At 33.6% G+C, this 17658-nt stretch overlaps 4 protein-coding genes across 5 annotated transcripts; 2 read left to right on the top strand and 2 right to left on the bottom strand.

The window, feature by feature from the left end:
• LOC107478578 (uncharacterized protein C3F10.06c) lies at positions 1 to 2118 on the bottom strand (the record flags this gene model as incomplete). Of its 2 annotated transcripts, none has more annotated exon segments than XM_016098714.3 (6): positions 1 to 161; positions 238 to 297; positions 447 to 555; positions 640 to 740; positions 828 to 1617; positions 1697 to 2118. In XM_016098714.3, coding segments are annotated over 6 exon segments (1512 nt in total), but the record flags the coding sequence as incomplete, so codon positions are not given.
• A 96-nt stretch (positions 2119 to 2214) lies between these two features.
• LOC107478579 (senescence/dehydration-associated protein At4g35985, chloroplastic) lies at positions 2215 to 4461 on the bottom strand. Its single transcript, XM_016098715.3, has 5 exons — positions 3661 to 4461; positions 3327 to 3445; positions 2880 to 3046; positions 2702 to 2786; positions 2215 to 2559 (listed from the first exon to the last, which is right to left on the bottom strand). The coding sequence occupies exons 1-5, from the start codon at positions 4225 to 4227 to the stop codon at positions 2397 to 2399; spliced, it is 1101 nt and encodes a 366-aa protein (XP_015954201.1). The 5' UTR covers positions 4228 to 4461; the 3' UTR covers positions 2215 to 2396.
• Positions 4462 to 7240: 2779 nt separating this feature from the next.
• LOC107478632 (uncharacterized) lies at positions 7241 to 8461 on the top strand. The gene has a single exon (XM_016098768.1). It carries the CDS (start codon positions 7241 to 7243, stop codon positions 8459 to 8461), a length of 1221 nt encoding a protein of 406 aa, XP_015954254.1.
• Positions 8462 to 14131: 5670 nt separating this feature from the next.
• LOC107478631 (uncharacterized) lies at positions 14132 to 16191 on the top strand. The gene is made up of 5 exons (XM_016098767.1): positions 14132 to 14229; positions 14534 to 14627; positions 14985 to 15153; positions 15253 to 15343; positions 15486 to 16191. The coding sequence occupies exons 1-5, from the start codon at positions 14132 to 14134 to the stop codon at positions 16189 to 16191; spliced, it is 1158 nt and encodes a 385-aa protein (XP_015954253.1).
• Positions 16192 to 17658: the final 1467 nt, after the last annotated feature.

Genomic DNA, 17658 nt, shown 5'->3' with positions numbered 1-17658 from the left:
TTGTACGCCATTTCCACCAATAAGAAAGTTAAAAACTTGTCTCAAATTTCCTCTGGATGGTCGAGCATTTGTTGCAAACTTACATACATATACGAGCCTACGCCGCATATCCCATTTAGTGACGCGTGTCACACTAAATGATTTCCCATCATCATAAGTACCTAAACAAAAATGTCAATGAGTATGGTATGAATTCATAAGCAAATTTGTTTGTAAATCGTTAACTAATGAGATTACCTTTTTCATCAAATAAGGACATCAAAATGGCTAGACAAACGCATACACTAATGTCTTCCCCTGAAAAATCAAGCAAGGTTAGTGCATTAGGCAGGTCATGTGAAATGATTTGCTATTAAATCAGGACACATAACTAACGGAACATCTTTATGATGTTATTAGGGTTTTCACATAAATAGAAAGAGGATACTCGAGTCGAGAGGCTTTACCGTTATCACAACAAACAAGAATTCTTTTTCCCTGGCTGAGATTCAACTGTGCAAAGTTCACCGCCGAATGTAGATTGTTGAACAAGGAAAAACGATCAAACTTTGAACTCTGGTATCAAAAGATATAAAATTAAATGAGTATAAAAATCAATTAGATAAAATCAAGGTTTGACTCCACTTCATATATACTCACTAGAGTTGGGAGATGCAAGTATGCTTCCGCACTGGGAAGAGAGACAGAGATGGACTCGCGATCACAATTCAGTATGCAATCAATGTCAGCGGAATCTGCAGCTGCACCAAACATAATAATGCTCGGCCACAGAAAACAAACATTTTGAGAATAAGCATATCAACGGTGCTATGAAAGGGCATCAATACCAATTTGAGATGTTCCAAGTGCCATATTAGTTGAGCCTAACCAAGATATTCTCAAATCGTGATGAGAAGAGTCGGTGCTAATTTGAATGTTTGAAATATCGGCAGTAGTGGTAGACAATGGTTCTTGATGGGAAAGACAAGGTGAGTTGGAAGATTTAACTGAGATTTGTGGCGCATTTTCTCCCTTATAAGCTCGGTTTACCCTATTCTTTTCAACTATATCCGCAACTTTGTGATTACATAGATGAGGACCTGAGTTTATAATATCATAAACATGATTCCAAAAGAGAATAGGAGTTAAACCCCTAGCCCAGCTTTCTTCATCATCTCCTGCACCAGGTATGTAATTCCAGCTAAACTCAGAGGTAGTCCTGTGTTGGTTTACACCCGACGAAGATGCAGACGCAGAGACAAGTATAATGGGTGTGAAATCCCAAGAATCATGGTCAGGTACTTCATTTAACCAGATAACACTCTTTTGAGAAATCCAGAGAGGGCGGAGGGGTTTCCTCAAGCCTGCGGCAATGGAAGCAATATCAGCACCACTGGCTTTCAGTTGTTGTGTCCATTCATCTAAACGCTTCTCGATGGAAGCCTTCTCTGTTTCGGGAACCCAGAGAGGGAGATGCAAAGAGCAATCCCACTCAGAAGAAGACTCGTCGTTTAATTGGTTCTTGAAATCCATAATGGCGCGATTTAAAATACATGTCCAGATGGGTATAGTTCTGGACATGCTGTCAGGGAAGCGCTTCCCTCTGCGAGTAGAATCAACAATCATGCACCCTCCCTTCTGTCCTAACCAATAATAATCAAATTAAATTAAAACAAAAAGAAAAGAGATTGAATCCCTAAATTAAATGAGGTCATACCGAGGCAGCGAGAAGAGCGAGATGGAGATTGAGGCGAGAGGTATTGAAGGAACAATTGTTGGAATGGCCGTCGGTGGACTTGAAGTAACAGGTGGCATGGAAACGAGGATGGTACCAAAGCCCGCAACGGAGGTTTGCAACAAGAGGCAGCTGAGGCCAAAGCTCAGAGATTTCACCCACAAATATGGAATCATCGTATATCGATCTCAATGCGTTGTATAGGTTGTTCTCTCTCCGCTTTATGCTTCTCGCTGCTTTGTATATACTTAGCTTTCCGCTTTCTTCTTCCATCTTCTCTCTCTCTTTGTTCTTTATCACTCGGATGTCGTATCTCCACACTTAAATACCTGATCTAAACTTAAAAGCATAGGGTTTCAATACTAAGAGCTACTCGACTAAATTATATTTCATATTTAAAAGATATTTACAATAATGAAAATATAGTTTAAAACATTACATCATTAAACATAATATTTTAAATAAAAACATATTACATATTGACCAATCCGGCAAACTCCTTAAGTGAACCACTTGTGATTTGATATTCAAAGGTAGCTTCTGTTAGTGATATCTAAAGAAAAATATTGACAAATCCGGCAAACTCCTTAAGATTTAAGAAAGTCATAAATGAAAAATACAGCAGTTACATCCATTACTTGAGTGGCTGCCTGGCAGGGTGTGGGAGTGGGATTTTAAACATTTAAAACTTAGTATTCTTGGCAACATTTTTCAATACTCCAGTGGTTGCTGAGGATGCTGGATTAATGGCCTTCCTTATCTTAAACACATTCCAAGCAGCGTTAGCAGCATGCCCCGCCGTTGCAAGCACATGCTCAGTAGCTTCCCCTGCATCTTCCCCAAACCTGTATTCTCATGGATCATCAAGTTACTCTTATACTTGTCACTGATACTAGATGAAGATATTGATAAACGAATTATCAAAGCACATCATAATGTAACACAAATATGCAATGCAATGCAATAACTATACTGAATTGCCTTCACCTCTTAGAAACCATTCCAGATGCAGCTTTGGAGGTAGCAGAAAAGGTTTGTTTTTCGGCCGCTTCAGCTGCATCAAGAACCTTGTCTACAAGATTTGATTACAACAGAAACAGAGAAGTCAAAGGTGATGGTGATGCTTGGACAAGTATGATATATCATATTCTTGTAAGAACCTTACTGAGTGCATCAAGAGAAGCCAACAACACTTCTCCAGGAAGCATCTTTAGGAATTTCTTTCCTGTTTTGGATTTAAGAACAGGGGTCATCACACTTCCACTAACTATGCCAACTCCATTCAGCAAGGATTTGCTCAACTTTTCTGTCATCTTTGATAGTTTCCTCACACTAGATTGCAAAACCAACACAATGCAAGAGATAACTAATAGTAGCAAGACATAACATGATATAACCATTTCACATGCTATTATTTTTTAGAGAAATACTAGGGACCATCAGAATTTATTGTTTTTTTGTCATCACTTAGTCATTAACTCAATTTCTTTAGTATATTTCCTTTAGTCTAATAATCCAACAACATATTTCATCCCAAATTTTTAAACATTGCATTAAGGGCCAAGAATAATAAATTTTGATGACTCCATAGTATTCTTCTTTTTTGTAATACCGTTTGAGATTTTTATTTATCTTGCTCTTCTTTGAGGCAGCAGCTGTTTTTTCTCTGGCAACAACACCATTTCTCTCATCTGCATGACTGTTCAGGATTGTCTCACCTCCTTTTTGGACCTGATTTTTCCTCAACAAGACAAATTTACCTAATTAGTGATATGCTTTTTAAATTGCTTCTTTCTTACCATAAACCCTAAACTGTAACCCCTAAACTTTATACGTATTTCATGCATTTTCTAGCTTCAGTAAGTTACAAAGTTCATGGTTCATAAAACAAGAAAGAAAGCATTAAATTGCTCCACTAATTGGACATGAAAACAAAAATACTAAACCTTGTTTGTGTAAGCATTGCTGCATATGAAGATACCCTTCACAATCTGACCTGTCCCACCAGCAATTGCCTTGGCTAGAAAATGGTTGTAATCATCAACCCTAGGAGCAAACTCCCTCCAATCAAGATCATTGTTGTTCTTACTCAGTTTCAAGCCAGAAAAGCAACAATGCTCCTTTAGAAAAGAATCCAACAAAGTCATACTTGCAAAGCTGTTTTGTGAAAAAGTAACACCGTAGCTAAGAGGCTCACCATCTTTCACAGGCAATGAGAACAGGTAATGGAGAGCATCAAGCTTCACCACTGGCTCATCTTTCGTCAAGGGCCATTGAAGATCATCTACCTTTATGATTGTAGCAAGAGACACATTCTCATCAAAGGTTTTGGTGATCATGAAGTGGCCTTGAGCCAATTCAAGAGCTTGTCCTTCATCCATAAGATGAACTTTGCATTCTGCTATTTGCAACAGAACTTCTTGTCTGAGATTCGACGAGTATTGTTCAGCAACTGAAGCTGTGAAAGTTTCCATGGGTGGAATGGTTGTGGAGCCATGGAAGCAGCACCCCATCTCAGCTATGCTTAGTGTTAAGTTGCTTTCTCTTTGACCTCACTTTGGGACCGCACGGAATGTTGAAAGAGAAGTTAAAGGGGAAAGCTTTTGTTTGCTGTCGAATTTGAGTGTCGATGCTTTTTCTTTTATTCGTTGCTTTCGGTGGAATTTGGTATATGAAAAAACGGAGAGAGCTTATTGAAAAATGTGTATATAGCATTACAGCTTGGCCTCGCCCCTTATTGTGAAACCGAAGACTTTATTATAAATTTGAGCATTTGAACTGTGCTGAAAGAATATGAATGCTACCTACTGCATCACACTCGTTAATCACTTGAATGAGATCAACCCCTTCTCACACCGTATTCGAATGTAATGAATAAAGATGGACTGATGGACTAAAAAAGTATTTTTCGTTAGTAGTAAAATCTATTATTTATTATATATGATTAAAATTAATTTTTATCAATTAATAACATAGCTAATGTAACATATTTTTAAAGATAAATTTTTATTTATTTTATTTAATTTATTTAAATATATTAATTTATATTTATTTAATTTGATTGAGATAAATATTAAATTATTTAATATTTTATTGGACCACATTAACTATAACTAATTAATTACATTAATTATTTAATTTGGGTGAAATAAATAAATAATTTTTCTACTAGTTTGTATTAATCTTTTATCTTATATATTTTGATTAATAATTTTTAAAAGTATTATAGTTAATTATTTATTTTATTTGATTGAGATAAATATTAAATTATTTAATATTTTGATTGACCACATTAACTATAATCAATTAATTATATTAATTATTTGATTTGACTAGAATAAATAAATTAGTTTTTTTAATTTGTATTAATTTTTTCATCTTATCTAATTTTGATTAATAGTTTTGAAAATGGTTATAATTTTTAGATGACATATTTATAAGATATTTTTTATTTGTTTAACTTACTTTATTGAGGTAAATAATTATAATTAAATTATTATATTAATTAATTAATTTAATTAATTTAAATATATGTTATTTGATTCAAGTTATTGTCACGTTAATGAAAAGTCATTATTTACAAAAAAAAATTAATTTTTTTTTTAATTTTAAATATTTGAGTAAAGTGACAAATAAGTTTTAAAAATTTATATTTCTGACAAATTAATTTTTAGAAAAAAATACCAATAAAGTCCTCCACAATAAAAAATGTAAACAAATTAGTTTGAATTAAGGTCTTCTACTCTAATTATAGAGGTTAATTTAGAATTAATATGTTCACATACATCTGCTATCATGGAGGACTTTATTGATACTATTCGTCACTTGATTTTAAATATTTTTATTTTAAATTTTAAATTTTTATATTTCTTTATTTTTTTATTTTTATTAATATCAAATCTAATATTTCTATTAATATTTTTTTCAATTTATTGTCTAATAGTTATATGTCCACCATTAATTATATGGTCGAAAAATATTTCTTCAATTTATTAAAAAAAACAAAATTTCATTCTTTCCTTTTTTGTTTTACTTATTTTTGTATTTCACATAATTTATTCACTCTAAAAGTTATATATTCTAGAAAAAGATCTTATTTTTTTTACCAACTACTCTTTCATTCGGTCATACTTTTTTTTTCTCCTATGATACATTATTTTTACTCTTTAATTTTTTATGAACTATTAAACATCATTATTCGTTATTGTACTCTATCTTTTTTATTTTCTTCTTTTTGTTTCTATTTGTTTAAGTTTTTATAAATTTTTATTATAAATTTTATCATTTTTATATCATACAAGTTAATTTATCATAACTCTTCACATATTGAGTCTTTTCAATATTTAAATTACATTTCTTAAGTGCTTAATTTCATTTCTGATTTTAGGAATTGAGTGATGAGATAACATCGATCAAAGTTGTTAATTTGTTATACGTCTTCTTCATTTTTTTTACTTACCTCTTTATTTATAGGAGTCATGAGTAAATTATATATAATATTTATGTATAAAGAATAAATATAAATTATATCCTATTTTTTAATAAAATTTTTATTATTTATCTTAAAATAAAAAAATATTATAAATTACTTTAAATGAATAAGTCTATCATCACTGTGAGAAACGGTAGAATTTAAAAATAATTATAATTATTCAATAATATTTTCATTTAGTCTAATATATTTAGTTCTTTAAGTCGAATATTACTCTGAATTTGTGTTGAACTCAAGCATTTTAACAAAAAGACATTTAAAACGGTGCAAACATTTTTAATTAAAGATTGGATAACTATATATGCTTATTACAATAACTAATGTCATGGATTAAAATAAAGAAATAGATCCAAGAATTAGGTAAAAAAAAAAAGAGCATTTTAGAAGCCTTTGCAGATGATGCATGTGAATATTGGATAAAATTTTATTGCGTTTGTTCCTATTATTTTATATTTTACTATTTTTTGTTATAATTTTTTAATATTGTTGCTCTGTATCTTCGTATTTTAAAATAAAAATTGATCTAATATATTTATTTTTTGGTCTAATAAATATTTTTTTATAAAAAAAATACTAAATTAATCATAAAGTTAATCTCACATTAAAAGTTATATTGATTAATACAAGTAGGGTAAAAAACAAGAATAAGCCATGGGGAGAAAGAATTTACGTGAATCAGTCAAAACAAAATCCGTTTCACCAATCAACCAATGCACAAATATATGTAGTTCGAATCACATTGTTTCGAACGTGGATTGAATGTAATTCGAATTGAGACAATTCGAATTGAGGCAATTCGAATTACTATGAAGCCTGAACTAAGCATAAATCGAATTAGGCCAATTCGAATTGCTCCATTTGTAATTCGAATAAAGCTGATTCGAACTCCTCTCATGCACGCTATACAACATAATTCGAATTGGCTTAATTCGAATTACTCAAATTGTAATTCAAATCAGGCTGGTTTGAACTATAAAGGAGCAGAGTTGTATATATATATTGTTGACGTGAGTTGCTCTCATTAGAGGGGTAGAATGGCTAGTGAGGAGAGTTTTGTGGTGTTGGTTCACCACAGAGGATCGATTAAGAGAAAGACACGTTCTGGTGTGAAATTCACTGATAAGGATCCTCTCTGTATTATCGTGAGGCCTACGGTAAGGTACGATGACCTTCTTAGCACTGTGCTGATGAAACTGGGTCTGGATGGTGTGAAACGGGTTAAGAAGTTCTTCTATCGCATTCCAATCACGGTGCTCCAAGACACCGTGAAGTATGATTGTTTCACGATCGGGAGTGATGAGAACTTGCAGGTCATGTTTCAATGTCGCCGTCAGTTTCCGGAAGTGAGGATACCAGAGCTGTTGGCAAAGTTGGTTGATGTGGTATCGAGCTCGGGAGGTTCGAACCAGAATACCACCACTTTAGCCACGGTAGCTGGTTCTAGCTCCAGACATGTCGTTGCTTCTACCTCCGTCCCTGCGTACGAGCCACCCCTCCAACCTGTCGCCTCTCCTTCCTTCGCTGCTGATCTCAACGCCAGTGTAGGCGACGAAGTTGGAATAGGGAAATTTCGGCCGACCTCTTTACAGTGTGCTGCACCGGGTGGGGTTGGAGAGCAATTTTTGGATGATCCAGAGGACGATGATGTCGAGCCGAATATGATTGCTGATGACAGTGGCGATGATATCGGAGCGAGTGATCCTGTTGGGGCGGGAGGTGGTTCTAGCTCTGGCACACAGCAGTACCCTCCATATTTTTCATCCTTAGACTTGGATGCCATGAGGCAGGAGGGGGTTCCGGGGCAGCCTGCTAGGTTTGGCGCTAGGGATGCGGAAGGGTCTCCAGGTCTGACAGAGTTCCAGGTTGGTAAGCAATTTCAGGACAAATTTGAGGCCCTGTTAATTGTGAAGACTTACAGCTTCCACCGAGGGATACAGTACAAGGTAGTGGAGTCCGACTCTCGCCGGTATGTGGGCAAGTGTTCTGAGTTCGGAAATGGGTGCACATGGTTGATTCGGCTGAGTCTCCGGCAGTGCAAGGGCATTTGGGAGGTCAAACGGTACAATGGACCTCATACGTGTCTGGCCACCTCCATCTCCAGTGACCACAGGAGTTTGGATTATCATGTGATATCGGCATTCATTATGCCAATGGTTAGGGCTGATGCATCCGTCAGCATCAAGGTGCTCCTAAATGCCACGGCCGCACACTTTGGGTTTAGGCCGACGTACAGGAGGGTCTGGCTGGCGAAGTAGAAGGCTGTTGCCCTCATCTATGGTGACTTGGATGAGTCGTACAACGAGCTCCCTAGGTGGGTGTTAGGAGTCCAGTTGACGATGCCTGGTACTGTTGCAGTCCTTAGGACGAGCCCTATTCGAGTTGGTGGACAGTTGGACGAGTCTCGAGCTTATTTTCACAGACTGTTTTGGATGTTTCCACCGTGTATCGAGGCATTCTGTCATTGCAAGCCACTGGTTAGTATTGACGGCACCCATCTGTATGGCAAGTATGGGGGAACGTTGCTTGTGGCTATTGCACAGGACGGAAACTCCAACATACCCCCTGTTGCATTCGCACTAGTGAAGGGTGAGAATGCTGAGTCCTGTTCCTTCTTTCTCTCCCACCTGCGTCAGTACGTGACACCGCAGCCGGGTCTGCTAGTTATATCGGACAGGCATAACGACATCAAGGCCGCGCTTGAGGCTCCCGACGGAGGCTGGTTACCTCCAGCTGCATACCGGACATTCTGCATTCGACATGTAGCGGTAAATTTCGCCCTAACCTTCAAGGGCAAAGACGCAAGGAGGCTTCTTGTTAACGTGGCGTACGCAAAGACTGAGGTAGAGTTCGATTACTGGTTTGATATTCTGCGGTCTAAAGACCCGGCGATGTGTGACTGGACGAACCGGATTGAGTATTCCTTATGGACACAGCATCGTGATGAGGGGCGGAGATTCAGACACATGACGACGAATATCTCTGAGTGTGTGAACTCAATCCTAAAGGGTGTCAGAAACCTCCCTGTGTGCTCGCTGGTGAAGGCAACATACGGAAGGCTGGCTGAACTATTTGTTCGCAATGGGAGAGAGGCTGAGGCCCAGCTCAGAACTGGATAACAATTCAGGCAGCACTTGGTGACTTGTATCGAGGCCAACTTGAAGACAGCGAGGTGCTTCACGGTGACTTTGTACGACAGGGATAACTCGGAGTTCACCGTCGCAGAGACGACTCCGACTGGTTCTTTCTCACTGGGTAGCCACAGAGTCTCGCTTGCCTCTCAGACATGTGACTGCGGATACTTCCAGCCACTTCATTTTCCGTGTTCGCACGCACTGGCATGTTGTGCCTTCCTTACGTCCACCAGGTGTATCGTCTTAGTTCGGTGTTCAGTGTGTATCATATGGGATTCACACATCCCATTCCAGAGGGTTTCTGGCCACCATATGATGGGCCGACTGTAATCCCAGACCCTAACAAGAGGCGTGCGAGAGAAGGTTGTCCGAGGTCCACTAGGATACGGACCAACATGGACGAGGCAGATCCGAACTGGCCAAAGAGATGGGGCCTCTGTCGGCAACCCGGACACACGTCGGAGTTGCCCACAGGTCGGAGGGCCAGAGCATACAGGGGGATATGAGTAGGTGTATTGTCAGCTTTGGTACTTTGTTTATTTCACTTTAGTGTTTAGATTCCACTGTTATAGGTTTTCTTACTTGTTGTTGTTAACTGATAGAGTTTGTTAATGTTAATGCGATGTACTGTGCATCGGATCTTACTTAATGAATATGTTCCGTTTTCGGAGTTTTGTACGAAATGTCTGTTGAATTCACAACGCAATAAATAAATCTACAAATTAAATTAATACATGATGCGGAAAATATGCTAGTAACTGAAATTTCATAAACTTTGAACAGCCATTTTCAAAGTAGAATATCATGATTTGTCCACAACATATATATACAACTCTGCTCCTTTATAGTTCGAACCAACCTGGTTCGAATTACAATTTGAGTAATTTGAATTAAGCCAATTCGAATTACGTTGCATGGCATGCATGAGAGGAGTTCGAATCAGCTTGATTCGAATTACAAATGAAATAATTCGAATTGGCCCAATTCGATTTATGCTTAATTCAGGCTTCATAGTAATTCGAATTGCCTCAATTCGAATTACATTCAATCCAGGTTCGAAATAGTGTGATTCGAACTACATATATTTGTGCATTGGTTGATTGGTGAAACGGATTTTGTTTTGGCTAATTCACGTAAATTCTTTCTCCCCATGGCTTATTCTTGTTTTTTACCCATACAAGTATTATCGTAAGGTAAATGACCCATATAAACCATACATTGCATAAATTTACATGATTCTGCCAAACCAAAAAACGTTACAAGGTTTCATCAAGAGCACATCTCTATATAGTTCGAATTAGTCTAATTCGAACTACACATTTATAGTAATTCAAATCACACTGATTTGAAATACACACATGCACTCAAGCACTAATTCGAATTAAGCTGATTCGAATTACACACACTAACTCACACTAATTCGAATGGGCTAGCTTTGAATTAGTCTAGTTTTCCTACCCATAGTAATTCAAAACAGGCTGTTCGAATTACTCTCTATTTTACCTATATAAATAATTCGAACTAGCCTCATTCGAATTACTTTTTCAAATCCATACCCCACCAAATTTTTTTTGTAGTATAATTTAAATAAATTTATTAAAAAAATTTATTAAAAATTATATTTACTCAAATTTCAAATATAATAATACTCTTTTACATAATTAATAATAATTTTAAAAAAATAGCTTAAAAGATGTTAGGAGTACAGTAAAAATTTGTAATGTCCCAGTGACTTAGGTAAGTAAATGATAAAAATATATATTTTTTAATTTTTAAATTATTATAGACTATGTAGAGTATTTTATTTAGATTTTGAGTATATGCATGTATTTACCTAAGTCACTAGAACATTACAAATTTTGATAGTACTCCTACATCTTTTAATCCATTTTTTTAAATTGTTTTACATGGAATAAAAAAATAAAACAAAATATATTTTATTTCATGCATTAAAAATACTAACAAAATATTTAATTACGAGACTTTTTTAAAATATTGATAAGCTATCAATTCGAATTCTATACAATACTCTTCAGCCCATTCTTGATAGCTCATGAATATTTTGAAAAAGTCTCATAATTAAATAGTTTGTTAGCTCATTTTTTCTTTTTAAACGGTTTTGTATGGAATAAAATAATTCTTTTAAATTTTTAAATTATTATTAATTATGTAAAGTATTTTATTTAAAATTTGACTACATACATGAATATTTGTATTTAAATTTAATCTTTTTTTAAATTAAACAGGGAGTAATTCGAAACAGCCTGTTTTGAATTACCATGGGCACGAAAATTAGACTAATTCGAAACTAGCCTATTCGAATTAGTGTGAGTTAGTGTGTGTAATTCGAATCAGTGTGATTCGAATTACTGTGAATGTATAATTTGAATTAGACTAATTCAAACTATATAAAAATGTGCTCTTGGTGGAACCTTGTAACATTTTTTGATTTGGCAAAATCATGTAAATTTATGCAATGCATGGTTTATATGGGTCATTTACCCTATTATCGTATTTAACTTAATTTATTTGAACATTAATATAAAACTTTGCTATGATTTTAACCAAGATGTTAAAAATCGATTCTGTCATTGAACCACTCTAACTATTGAGTTACTAATTTAGTGGTTCAATCGATTTAATTATAGTTCAATTTATTTAACTATAGTTCAATCGAAATAACTATTTTATAATAAAATAATATATAAAATTATAAATAAATACATAAAATATAATTATATTCTAATATAAATATAAAAAATATACAAATTAAAAATATAACATCTATATAATTTTTTTTAAGAAAGTAGGTAAAAATTTTATTAGATAAAATTAATGGTCCAAATGGACTACAAACAAGGATAAAAGTGAAAAGTTCTAACCAAACTTATTACATTCATAGAAAGAAAAAGTAAAGAATGTGAGAGATTGAGAGATGCTGCTCCTTCTATTTATGTCTCGTTGAGCCTCTTTCATTATCAAGAGAGGAGATTTTCAACTGCCTTAAAAAATGTTGAGTTTAAAGAAAAATAATAATAATTGACAATGACAAACATTAGTGATTTGAGTTGAAAGCCAAAAAATATATATGATGTGTGTGATTTTTGTAGAGGCCAAATTGAATGAAATTGCAATCAATGAAATCTAAGACCAAGTGCAAATATTTCATTCCCATGTGGCCCATAAAAAATATTGATGATCACAAGCCAATGAGAAAAATAAGGTTGAAAGAAAAATAAGAAAAATTAAATTAGGGTTCATCAAAGTAAAAAAGATGATCACTAAACCTAAGCATTAAAGAGAAAAAAGAAGAAAATTCAGATGTTGGTGCCAAAAACAAAAATCAAATTAAAGGTTATATCAGAAGAAAAATCAGCATAGCAGTCTCATTCTTGTGCAAGCACTCTAATTTATTAAAGTTTCCCTTTTCTTGGTACACATTTCAGAAAAAGAAAAAAATGAAGGTTGTTCTTCTTTGCTGTAAATCCAAGGTCAAAATTAAAATTTGGAACCAAAGAATGGATTAATTGTTCAGATTTTTAAAGTCAAAGAAAAAAAAGAAAGAGCGGCTCTGATACTTCGTCGTCTTCTTCTTCTCTTTTTTTTTTGTTATTTTTCTCTTTCGTTATCGTCGTTACCAACATTACCTCTTCTTCCTTCTTTTCTCATTAGAATTTCTTTTCCTCTTTTCTTTTTCTCCTTCTCAGGGGTGAAGCTTAATATGTTCCAGGGGAGGCAGTGGACCCTAAAATTTGTTTACAAAAATAATAAAAAATCAAAGAGTGCCCTCTAAAAAAAAGTAGACCTCCCCCTTTGAAAAATATATGATGTCCATAATTTTATTTAAGAAATCGGTTAAAAAGTAGTGACTGTAGTGTGTTATTTGGGTTATGAATAGTGGGTTATATGCTTATTTAAAAAAAAAAATCCTAATCCATATTATAAGTGAAGAATCTAAAAAGGTAGTAACAAGAAGTCAACAAATCACTTCTTCCATTCTTCCATCTTCTTTCAATTAGAAAACAAAACATCACTCCATATTTTCATTATCATTACAACTTAGAAGATAGCAAGTAGTCTTTGGTCTTCTATTATCAGCTTTCATTCTTCTTTCTTTTGTAAGTTATTTTTTTATTTGTTTTTATGAATAATTTATATATTTATTTATTTATTTATCTAGTTTATAATATTATAATAATAATTTAGGTTTTTTAAAAAAATTGAAGATGATAATCATGTAATTATAATGTTATTCTTGTATTGTTTTATATTTTTTTCTCATTATTAATTGTTTGTGACATTGATATTATTGATTTACAAAAAATAAAATAAATTGAGTTTAGTTAAGTTGCATAATGTTTATTTTATTATCTATGTAAATTTTTAATTGTAGAAATTTAGTTGAATCATGAGTAAGATGAAAAAAGACTAGCCAGAAGAGTGAAAATGTTTCTAATGTTGTTACATCAACACCAACCTCTTTAATACTTGAGGCATCAAACATGAATACTTTAGCTCCTCAACAAGATAGTTTAAAGTCAAAACGTTCACGACTTAATCCTAAACAAATGAAAATATGTCATTTGGTAAGAGATCCAAGAATTCGACTAATGATTTGAAAGTTTTATTCAAGTAAAAGAGATAAAATTCGTCGAGCTTATCTTAAAGCTGGACCAAATCAACCAATACTTGATAAGTATCCATTCTCGAGCGATACAAGTCATCGTCGTCATTTTCAAGCTTTTTTGTTTGAATTATATCCTTCATGGTTAGAGTATTCTATTGAAGATGATGATGTATATTGTTTACCATGCTACTTATTTGCTATGGAATCTTCAATCAACACAGGTTCAAATGCTTTCATTGAAAATGACTTCAGGAATTGGAAGAAGGTAAATAGTGAAAAAGATTGTCCTCTTTTGAATTACATTGGCAAAGACCCCAATTCGCTCTATCATAGGGCAACGAAATCATATGATGATTTGATGAAGCAATCACAACATGTTGATATACTTATGAAATGACAAACACTAGAGGAAATTGAGAATAATCGACGTAGACTTGGAGCATCTATTGATTGTATTAGATGGTTGACTTTTCAAAGTTGCGCTTATAGAGGCCATGATGAAAGCTCGAGTTCAGATAATCGAGGTAACTTTATTGTATTGTTAAAGTTTTGGGTTTTTACGGTAGTAGTGTTCAGAAGCATGTTTTAGAAAATGCTCCTAGATTTGCTAAATATACTTCAAGCGATGTTCAGAAAGAAATTCTACATGTTCTTGCTACAATGGTAAGAAACTCAATTAGAAAGGATATTGGAGATGGCAAATTTTGTATTATCATTGATTAAGCTCGTGATGAATCTAAAAAAGAGCAAATGGCTATTGTTTTGAGATTTGTTGATGTGGATGATTTTGTTCATGAACGCTTCTTTGATCTTATACATGTTAGTGATACTAGTGCCTTGACTTTGAAAAAAGAGTTGGTGTCTGTGCTTTCTATTTATAATCTCCAAATTGAAAATATTCGAGGTCAGGAGTATGATGGTGCTAGCAATATGAAAGGGAAATGGAATAGTTTACGAGCTTTATTTCTCAATGATTGTCGATAAGCATATTATGTCCATTGTTTTTCTCATAGATTGTAGTTAGCATTGGTGGCTGCTTCAAGGGAAGTACTTCAAATTCATGAGTTTTTTACACAATTGACTACTATTGTCAATATTGTTGGTGTATCTTGCAAACGATATGATCAACTACAAGAAGCTCAAAAAATTGAAAATGCAAAATTGATTGCCAATGATGAGCTAGAAATAAGTTAATGTGCAAATCAAATGGGCACTTTACAAAGAACTAGAGATACAAGATAGAGTTCTCACTTTCATTCTATTTGTAGCTTGATAAGAATATTTGCAGGTACTCATACCGTTCTTAATAACATTATTGATGATGGTACAACTTCTACTCAAAGAGGTGAGACTTATGGTATCAACAATGTGCTATCCTCGTTTGAATTTGTTTTTGTGTTACATTTGATGAAGGAAATTATGGGAATTACTAATATTTTTTGTCAAGCATTACAACAAAAATCTTTAAGATATTTTGAATGCAATGCATGTTGTTTCCACATCAAAACTACTTCTTTAAAGATTGAGGGATAATGGTTGGTGCAATTTACTTGAGATTGTTAATAAGTTTTGTGAGAAACATGAAATTGACATTCCTGATATGAGTACACAATACACGATTGGAAGAGGTCGATCTTGTCAACCAAAGATAACAATCGAGCATCATTATCAAGTACATGTGTTTTTGGCAGCAATTGACTCTCAAATTCAAGAGTTACATAGTAGATTCAATGAGAAAACCATGGAGCTTTTGACTTTAAGTACTGCTTTGGACCCTAAAGACAATTTTAAGTTGTTTAATATTCAGAATATATGCAAGTTAGCTGAAAAGTTTTATCCTTCAGATTTTTCTGATCATAAAAGGATTCTTTTGAATGCTCAATTGCAACATTATGCATTTGATATACCTAATCATCTAAAAGATGTTGGAACACTTTTTGAGTTATGTCAAAGATTGAAAGAAACAGAAAAATCAAGAACTTATCATTTGGTTGATAGACTGATTCGCAATGTCTTGACTCTTCCAGTATTTACAGCAACAACAGAAAGAGCTTTCTCGGCAATGAAAATTGTTAAAACAAGGTTTCGGAGTAAAATGGCAGATGAATTTTTTGCAGATAATTTAGTCATTTACATTGAGAAAGAAATTACAGCTACTTTCAGTACAGATTCAATAATAGATGACTTTGAATCAAGAAAAAAATGTCGAACTCAATTGTCTATATAAGTTGCAAATTTATTTCAGCTCTAATAATATTGTTATTAATTTTTTTATTGGATAAGTTATGATTGTGATTTAAATTATTTACATGAAGGTTGAAGCATAATACATTTTTTAACACTTTTGCAAGAAATGTCTAAAAAGGAATTGAATAGTATTTGAAGATTCTAAAAACAAGTATGTAACAATCTATATTTACAATATTTGAAATTAGTTTTGAGATATTTGTGTTTAATTATTTTAGGTTTAATTCCTCTGTTGGTTCCTATAGTTTCGCAAAATTTTCAATTAGGTTCCTATACTTTTTTTTCCTTTAATTGGGTCCTTGCACCAATTTTTTTTCAATTAGGTCCCTATTGACAGTAAACATTACAAAAAACGTTAAGAATGTGTTATTTAACCATTATAACCCTCGTCTATCCCTTACAAATCATGGAAAATCAATAGGGTTCTAAGTCGCTCTCTTCGCCTCTTCCTCAAACTTCTCCTCCTCCATTTGCTTCTCTTACTCTGTGAATATTTATGGATCAAAGTCGCTTATCTTCAGGAGTTTCTAGTTCGAAAATCCTCGTCAAGAAGAGATATCTTTGTTTTTGTGGTGAGGCAATTGCTATGATATTTTCTTCGGTAGTAGCAAGCCATGGAAGAAGGTATGTTGGTTGTGGGAGAATGCCAAAATACAAGTTCTTCGAGTGGATTGATGATGAAGAAGATGAGAAGAGTGGATGGTTGAAGCAAAAGGAAAGGAGGGTTCATTACTTTTGTGGAGACACTCTGATTCTTCGGAGTTCAAGTACATTAAATAATCCAAACAGAAGGTTCATTTCTTGCCCTAACAGGAGATGCAAATTTTTTGAGTGGGTTGATGGAAAAGAAAAAAAATTTTCTGGAGAAGATGTAGTAATCAGTTCACAGCAAAAATTTGGAAGGGTTAGAGAATTGGAGGCACACGAAAGGAAGATAGATAGATTAAGTGTGGATCTAGAGAGATTAATTATAGAGGTTGGAAAAATAGATGCTTGTGTAAAAAGGTTGTGTGGTGAGCTGAGTTCAGTCGAAGAGCAATTTGCTAAAAATGGAAGATACTATGAAAAAGCAAAACAAGATGCTAATTATGCTGATTTTGATATTTGGTGTTTTGATTGTTGCAGTGTTATATGTAAAGATGTAGAAAGTATGGATGTGATGATAATGTAATAGTCTATATAAGTCAAAAGTGTACTGTTTATTTTGACTGCAATGAATATATATGAAATGTTGTTTAAGTTCTCTAAATGAAATTTGTTCCTTTGCTATTTAATACACATAGAAATATGATACAGAGAAAAAACTAGCTAAAACAAAAGATGCATTGAATTATAATAGGCACCATTATTTTTTGCATTATATATCGCAGGACATCTAGATAGCAACAAAATAAATGTTTCACCCTCTCATAACAATTTTTCACCCACATAACAAAAGTGGTCCACA

Source organism: Arachis duranensis, chromosome 3 (genome assembly GCF_000817695.3).
Source record: "Arachis duranensis cultivar V14167 chromosome 3, aradu.V14167.gnm2.J7QH, whole genome shotgun sequence".
Lineage (NCBI taxonomy): Eukaryota > Viridiplantae > Streptophyta > Magnoliopsida > Fabales > Fabaceae > Arachis > Arachis duranensis.
This window is presented reverse-complemented; position numbering and strand designations above follow the sequence as displayed.